At 47.6% G+C, this 8,868-nt stretch overlaps 1 protein-coding gene across 1 annotated transcript; it reads right to left on the reverse strand.

Annotated features, from left to right (window-relative positions):
• Nucleotides 1–558: 558 nt before the first annotated feature.
• On the reverse strand, nucleotides 559–3,633 carry LOC109734231 (pentatricopeptide repeat-containing protein At3g63370, chloroplastic). The gene has a single exon (XM_020293445.4). It carries the CDS (start codon nucleotides 3,610–3,612, stop codon nucleotides 742–744), a length of 2,871 nt encoding a protein of 956 aa, XP_020149034.1. The 5' UTR covers nucleotides 3,613–3,633; the 3' UTR covers nucleotides 559–741.
• Between the last annotated feature and the right edge of the window lie 5,235 nt (nucleotides 3,634–8,868).

The raw sequence follows: 8,868 nt of genomic DNA on the forward strand, positions 1-8,868 counted from the left end.
TGACTTTGACTGGACAGGTTGCATAGATGATAGAAGATCAACAGGTAGCTTTGCAGCCTTTTCTAGACCTAATTTGATCTCATGGTGTGCAAAGAAACAGGTCACAGTTTTCAGGTCAAGTACCTTAAGGAACTTGGCATATATCACACACCAACCCCATGTCTATAGTGTGACAATCTTGGCGCTACATACCTATCTGCTAATCCTATCTTTCATGCAAGAACCAAACACATAAAGATTGACCATCATTTTGTGAGGGAAAGAGTTGCTAATAAAGAGTTGCAGATTCGGTTTGTTCATTCAAAGGATCAAGTTGCTGATGGTTTTACAAAAGCCTTGGCCACACGACCGTTTGAGGAATTCAAGCGTAATCTTAACTTAGGAAGTTCGGATTAAGGGAGAGTGTTAAAGATATATTATGGCGGCTGTTATGGCGCATGGCTTGGGTTACACGCCCTGATATATAGGATCCTTTATTGTTATGCCGTTACTATGTCTTTTATCTCCCTCCTGTAACATTTCTCTCTCGGTTAGGAGTCCTACTAAAAGCATCTTGTAACTCTCACGACCAGATCAATATAAATTCATGCGGGCTCCCCTGTTGGAAGTTGAGACGCTTTATCCATCTTAACATGTACCCTAACCTAACCCTTCTCCCCGATACACTGATCTTGTAAATCTCACGTGTTTACGAACAAGAGCAAACAATCCGTCTATTAAATTTCATGAAGGGAGAACCATTCACCAGAAGTCGCCACAAGAACAAGACCCGCCTCTGAAATGGTGGAATCTGTTAGCGTCACGGACCACGATTTCCCTCTCGAACAGCTTCGACACTAGCTTGGTGAACTCATGGCAGTCGCCGCAAACTCTGAGGTTCTTGGCTATCCTTAGAGGCGTGCCTGGACGTGTGCTGATCAGACCAAATGCGATCGCGAGCCTCTCACTGTGCATGTGCAGAACATCCACCTTCTCTTCTTCACTAACGTCATGCAGAACAAACCTTGTATCCTCAATGTACCCACCTTCTTTTCTCAGTTTTTCTGTTATTTCGGCGAGTTTGAGATGGATTCTCTCCGCGTCTCTGTGTGTATGATCTCTTGCGGTGAAGGTGTGGACATTGTTTCCAATCTCAATCCAGCTGCAGGCCGGGTCTTTCCTCAACCCACGTTCTGAAATCCTGGCTCTGACCTCCTTGGCATTCTTCCACTTGCCCATCTCAGCGAAAACGTTTGATACAAGGACATAATTACCTGGGTTATCTGGTTCCAACTCAAGAAGCTTATCGGCTGCAACCATAGCGAGCTCATGGTTCTTGTGTATACGGCATGCTCCAAGGAGTGCGCACCACACCACCGATTTTGGTTCCAAAGGCATAGACTTGATGAACTCGTACGCATCCTCGGTCTTGCCTGAGCGGCCAAGAAGATCAACCACACAAGCATAGTGTTCCTGCCATGGTTCTAACCTGTACATGGTCTCCATCATATCTACATAACATTTTCCCTCATCGACAAGCTTTGAATGACTACAAGCATATAGAAGAGCGAGAAATGAAACATGATCAGGAGCAACACCAGTTTCTACCATTCTCTTGAAAAGATCTATAGCTTGCTTGCCATGACCATGCATCCCAGCTGCATTAATCATCGCTGTCCAGAGAACTACGTCTTTACATTTCGCTCCATTAAATACTTTGAGAGCATTGCTCATGCTTCCGCAACCAGAATACATGTCTACCAGGGAACTAACCGCGGCACCTTCCATAAGAAAATTCCTTCTGATGAGAAAGCCATGAACCTCCTTCCCTTTTGCCAAGGATGACAAATCAGCTATAGCCCCGAGAATACTTACTAGTGCTACAGAATCAGGTTGAACATCTGTATTTTGCATCTCTGCAAACAAGGCAACAGCTTCATTTAACAGCCCGCTGTTTGCGTAACAGTTTATCATACTAGTCCATGTGACAATGTCTTTTTCCTCTACTGTTTCAAACATTCTAAGTGAATGGTAAACCTCTCCACACTGCCCATATATATCTAGGATTCTGTTCTTCAGTACCAAATCAAGCAAACCATTTCTAATAGCATATGAATGCAGTTGCTTTGCCAGTAAACTAGTTTTCAAACCACTGCATGCTTCTAAAATACTTCCGATCATCATGGGATCTACCTTAATGCCCTCTTTCCGCGCTTCTCTAAACTTTTCCAGTGCCTCAAAATGCCGAGAACTCCGAGCATAACAAGTAATAATTGTTGTCCATGATATGTGGTCTTTAATCCTCATCCTTTCAAATACATGGGTAGAGTACTCCGTGTACTGACACTTCATGTACATGTCCATCAATGTATTTCCAACCTGTGTGTCTGTATCTAGCCTCTGTTTTATAGCATATGCATGAACCTCTCTGCCATTGAGTAACCAGCCCAATTGGCCGACTGCAGAACACAAGCTCACAATACAGGCATGGTCAGGCTGAAAACCACCTTGAAGCATTTCACCAATAAATTTGATGGCCTCGGCATATAAACCATTTTGGACATAACAGGACAGCATCGAGTTCCATGAAATGTAGTCTTTCTCATTAATCTCACGGAATACTCTATGAGCGCTGTACACATGGCCACATTTTGTGTACATAACAAGCAAAGCATTGCGCTGGATATTAACCTGACTGCCACACTTCAAAATTGCTGCATGTAGCTCCCTGCCAAGATTCAGCTGGGCTAACTCTGTACAGATCTGCAGCACCCCAACAGTTGTGTAAGAATTCATACTTAAACCAGCCCTCTGCATCCCTCGAAACAAGTCCAGAGCTTTCAAGAACATGCCGTTCTGCATACAGCCCGATATCACTGAATTCCACGACGCGGCATCCCTCCCGCCTTGCAGCCGCTCAAACACCTGCAACGCAGAATCTAGAACACCGCACTTGGCATACATCGCAATGAGCGCATTGGCCACAAGGGTGCTGCTATCAAGCCTGTGCTTAACCGCCAACCCGTGCACCTCCCGCCCGCAACGACCATGCCCCTCCACCCCACACGCCTTGAGCACGGAGGCGAGCGTGCATCCATCAGGCGCCACCCCCGTCGCCCCAGACCACCGCAGCGCCCTGTACACGCCCAAGGCTTCACTGGCGCTCCCGGCCGACAGGTACGCCCCGATAAGGGCGTTCCAGGAGAAGACTGTCCGGGCAGACATTCCGTCGAACAGGCGGCGTGCGTCCTCGACGCGCCCGCACTTGCCATACATGAAGAGCAGCTTGGTCGCGAGGAACCCGTCGTCGCCATCCAAAGAACCGGTGGCCACGGCATGCGCATGGACCTGGGCGCCCTGCGCGGCCGCCTTCTTGGCCGCGACGAGGTCAAGGAGCAGGCCGTAGTGGTCCTGGGAAGGGGGGCGGCCCGGCGCTCCGGCGGTGAGCAGTCGGAGGGCTTGCCGCAGGTTGCCTTCCTTGCATAGCTGCTTCAAGGAGGTGTGGTCTGGAGACGAGATGGCGGGTAGAGCGGGAGAGAATTTTCTGTAGGGGATTGGATTTAGTGGGAGGGAGAGTACGGTGGTGGCCATGGCAGCGGTGGGCTTAGAGGCTCTTTGGAGCCGAACGCTCATGTCAGTGTCATCACGAAACACTGGTGTGGATTACAATTTCGATTTAACCTTCAAAAGGGAGCGGATAAAAGTGCGGGTGCTAGAATTTTTTAGATGCTTTTGTACTAAATTTTTCGTAGCAAAAATGCACTTCTAGATGTAGACGATGAAGTAAAAAAGCACAGAACCACCATTATGACGCAATTAGCAGAAAACCATCACTTTAGAAATCGGTGCACTTCTCATGGCATCGAAAAAAATTTGCACCGGCAAAAAAACACTGACGGTCTAACTGTTCAGGCCCACCTGTCAGGCTGAGTTGGAAAAAAAACTACCACATAGGCATATTGACTAGTTCTTTTTGTTCCTCCTCCATTCTTTTTTCTTTCTTTCTTTGTAGCCTTTTATCAAACATGTTATGTGCAGTCTCGGCGTGGACATGTGCATCACGGTGCATGAGGTCGAAGGCGTCGTCCGGTAAGGGGAGCCGCTTCATGCCCATCACGGTGGAGATGGTTGGGATCCCACGCTCAAGCGTGAACTGGATAGCAGTGGAGACGTCGGGGGACTAGGGCACCTCATAGAGGAGTCGAACGGGAGGCCCTAGCCAAGCCGTGCGGGTGGCCGAGGAGCTGGGCAAGAGGTCCCGCCGCCCTGTGCGAGAGAGCTCTTCTAACTAATGCCATTAGTTCCTTTCAAGCTCAACGTTGTATGGTTCTTCCCAGTAGCTCACGCACCGGACTCTTTCTGCTCGTCTCCCGGCCCTCCTTCTCTTCCCTCGTCTCCCTCCCGAGCGAGAGAGAGAGAGACACAGGAGTGCCGTTGTCCCCGCGCGATCCCGCGCCCCATGCAGACCTGCTTTCCCCCATCTCCTCCAGACCTTCAGTGGCTGCCCCACTCGCCTTAGTCGCCTCAGCTGCCCAAGCTCGCGTACAAGGCGCCCACCTCTCGCCTCTGCTGCCTGTGGAGGAAGAAAAAGACAGGTTAACCTACCTACATGGCAGCTTTTTGTTTGCCAATTCAACCTACAGGCGGGGCGGACAAATTTGTGACATCATCAAAGTCACTAGAACATATCATTAGTGTTTCTTGAGAATGACAATTTTTCGGCGCGGTGAAAGTGCATAAGTGGTGGTTTTTCTGTTAATGGCGTCACAAATGTGACGGTTTTGTGCTTTTTACTCGTACACGATGAGATATAAATGAACTTGTTTTTCAACCTCCATGGTATTCCTTTTGACAAGATTCACATTCAAATATTCGATCAACCCTTGAGACTTTTGGTATACTTATAAAACATGTACCACCGTGTGTTCCATTTCATAGGGCGTCTGGAGTTTCTCTTGAGGTTATTATGGTCTCCTTTCATTCATAGAATACAAATATCATAGGAATAGAAAAGTTGTATAAATGAGATTTCATGTATCTCGGATTCTATTGAAAATGGATGTCACTACAGAAAAATTTTCATCGGGTCTCAGCTAATGTTGTTTTCATTAAAATATGAAAGGTAAGAACCAATTTTATATAGGAATCTACTATTTACTATATATCACTAAGCTCCCTAGGATTGGAGGTCTCTCATTTACTTAAGGGCATTGGCTTTTTAATTTTGACTTGGTCAATAGTTTTCCAAGAAAACTGTCATTAAAGTGAGGTATTTAATCTTAAATTTGATTCACAATTTTGAATGGTAATGATTTCTCAAATCAACCGCAACAATCAGCTTATAAAAATATATCAGTCTCGCGCACGGTCTCGTCACCTAATAAAATTAAATGCCAACATGTAACACTCTAGCACCAATATGATTATGAGTTCCCAATTTTTGACTTGTCAACAATTTTTCAAGGAGCTCTCTCATTCAATTAGGCGTTCAATTTTGAATTTGGTTCATGATTTTGAATGATCAATGATTTCTCGAATCAATTGACAACAACCAACTCATAGATATATCGCTGCTTGTACCCACTTTTCTCCCCTAGGGTTTTCCTAGGGTTCCACCCAGTCCCGCGATGGCGCCGCCGGTGTCCTGAAGAGAGGAGGGTGCAGTTGACGACTGCGGGGCGGCATGGCGGCAACAACTGGTTTAGGATCAGAGATGGGAAGGGGGAGGGGGAAGATCAAGCAGAGAAGGCAAAGGAAAGTGTGGCGGCGGCAGGAAGTGGTTCGGGTACTGCGAGGCAGGATGGCGCGTCGCCGGATCCTGTCATGGATGATCGAGAAGAGGAAGAAGAGGGCGACTGGGATCACTTCGGTCCGGATCCGTCGCTGGAAGATGTGTTTGAAGGTCTCAAGTTGCATGGTGAAGAGGAAGAGGACCTCGATCTATCGGGGGAGGTAGAAGATTTAATCAGGGATGTGCGCTGGTTGGCCCTGTTTAGGGTTCATACCCTGAGGCCGTTTAGCCACTCCGCGTTGTTGAACTCGATGAGGAACGTGCGGGCTTGTGCACAAGGGATTACTTTCAATATCAAAGGACCTAATCTATTCTTGGCTCAGTGCCATTGTTTGGGAGATTGGAAGCGGGTGCTGGAAGGTGGCCCATGGCAATTCCGTAGGGATCCAGTTGTGTTAGTTGAGTACGATGGATTCACAAATGTTGCTGAGTATTCGCTGAATATGTACCCATTATGGGCAAGGATAAAAGGGCTACCTGATGGACTGACGAGGAAGAAAGAGATGGCGGAAAAAGTCGCAAAGAAAGTGGGTGAGCCACCATTTACTGTGATGGTTAACAAAGGGAAGATAAATCCCTCTAGTTATCTAAGGGTGCGTGTGTTTGTGAATGTCAACAATCCCCTGGTAAGGTTTGTTCCCATTACCTTGAAGGAGAGGAAGAAGTACCCGGCCTGCTATGAAAAATTACCTGACTTCTGCTTTGTCTGCGGTTGTATGGGGCATGTGGTGGAAGAATGTGGCGATGGTGTGCATGATCCCAACTCTTACGAGTGGGGTGATTTTCTTCACTGGAATAATGAAACGGGAGGGGGAGGAGGTGGAGTAGGTAGAGGAGGAAGATCAGGTGGTAGAGGAGGTGGTGGTGGCGCCGGCAGTCGAGGTAGGGGAGGTAATGAACCGGGAGGGGGAGGATGTGGAGCAGGTAGAGGAGGAAGATCAGGTGGTAGAGGAGGTGGTGGTGGCGCCGGCAGTCGAGGTAGGGGAGGTAATGAACCGGGAGGGGGAGGATGTGGAGCAGGTAGAGGAGGAAGGTCAGGTGGTAGAGGAGGTGGTGGTGGCGCCGGCAGTCGAGGTAGGGGAGGTAGAAGATGGGGAGGTAATGGTAGAGGTGATTGTTTCAGCGAGATGCCTAACACAAGTAATCTTGAGACGAGGTATGGTTCTGGTTTTCATGAGAACGAGATGGGTCGTGATAAAGGGGTGTTGCCTGAGGATGAGGGTAACAGGACTCGAAAGAGATTAGTATCTGAAAATGGCACTCTGAATGTGAGAGGGCAAGTTGTTCCTAATATGCTTGGCAAGGTTTCAAACACTGTCTTGTTGCTTGAACATGGAGGTACATCCGTTACTATAGAAGGGGTGGAGAAGGGGAATAGCACACCAGGCAAAGTGCCAATTGTGAAGAGGAGGAAGCAGGGAGAGGATGGAAGAAAATTGGATACTGACATGATCACAGAGGCGGCCTACAAGAGGGAGGACTGCCGGGCCCAATGAATTGCATTAGTTGGAACTGCCGGGGAGGGGGAATTCCCGAACAGTTCGAGAAATAGCGACATTGTCTCAGTCGCATTCCCCCACTTTTATTTTCCTATGTGAGACAAGACAAAAAGCAAGTAAGATGAGGCGAATTCGGGGCCGGCTGGGCCTTAAAGGTTTTGAAGGGGTAGACAGTAACGGAATGAGCGGTGGTCTTGCATTGTACTGGCATGAAGCTTGTTGTGTGGAGATCTTGGACAAGGATGAAAGGTACATTGATGCTCGGCCTAGTCAGATTAACGGAGGGGGGTGAACAGTGGAGATTGACATGTGTTTATGGTGAACCTTGAATGGAGAATCGTCACCTTATGTGGGTAAAGCTTCAGAATCTTAAGAATACGAATGATCTCCCGTGGCTTATGATTAGTGATTTCAATGAAGCTCTCTGGAGTTTCGAGCATATGTCTGCGGTCTCTAGATCTGAACCGCAAATGACCGCTTTCAGGGACACTTTGGAGGTGTGTGGATATTGACCTGGGATTTATAGGTGTTCCTTTCACATATGACAATTTGCTTGGTGGACAAAGTAATGCATGTGTCAGATTGGACAGCGCTGTAGCAACTAATACTTGGAGAAACATGTTTGCATTTTCTTCAGTCCGGCATGTGCCGTCGCCATGTTTGGACCACGTTTGTCGTGGAATTGTCACGGCAGATGTCCTAGTGTGAGGACTTAGTCGTGAGGCCAATGCATCTATGTGGTAGCTTGAGAGGGGTTGATCGGAATCGAGAGACGCAACACAAGACAAGGGTTTAGACAGCTTCGGGCCCCGGGAAACATCATCCGGTAACAACCCTACATGTTGTTTGTGGCTAGGTCTCATTATCATCACGAGGGAGTCGTCGGCTCTCCAGCTCTCCTAGTTGTGTCTAGTCTTAAAGATTATTTTGCTTCTTACTTGTCCCTCTTTGGGTGCCCTGCCCCTCCTTATATAAGTTGAAGGGGTGGGTTACATGACTAGTCCTAGTAGGATTAGGATTACTCTATTACAAGTAGAGTCCTAGTCTTGCTTCCTTTATAAGGGAAATATTCCTTATGCCTTTCCTCTTAAGCCGGCCCACCAGAACATAAGCCGGCCTACTGGGCCTTGGGCCTTGTCGTCCGTCTGACCCGCCCGCCAGGTCACCAGTGAGTCGCAATGTTCAGGCGGGTTGCCCGTAAACCGCCAGGTGCGGGCGGGTCGCCAGTGAGTCACCAAGATCCAGCCGGGTCATACATCCAGCCGGGTTACACCGCGGGGTATATCCCCGACATTAGCCCCCAGTTTAATTTGGATTTATCCATGTTAAACTAATCTGCAACATAAACACAAGAACAAATTTGACAAGTTGTGCTCCAGGTTAAATATTCTTGTAAGTCGGCACCTGATCATCCTTAAGTCCTTGTCATTTCCTCCTTCTAGAAAATGCGGGTCAATAGGCCGGCTTCATAATCAACTTGCTTGTAGAAGAAATATTGTAAATAAAGAATCCATTTGAGTCGGTCTTCAATGCTCTGACTTGACAATATATTGGTCTTCAGATATCCAACTGATATTTAGCCGGCTTAAAGATGTAGAG

The sequence above is a fragment of the Aegilops tauschii genome, chromosome 2 (genome assembly GCF_002575655.3).
Source record: "Aegilops tauschii subsp. strangulata cultivar AL8/78 chromosome 2, Aet v6.0, whole genome shotgun sequence".
NCBI lineage: Eukaryota > Viridiplantae > Streptophyta > Magnoliopsida > Poales > Poaceae > Aegilops > Aegilops tauschii.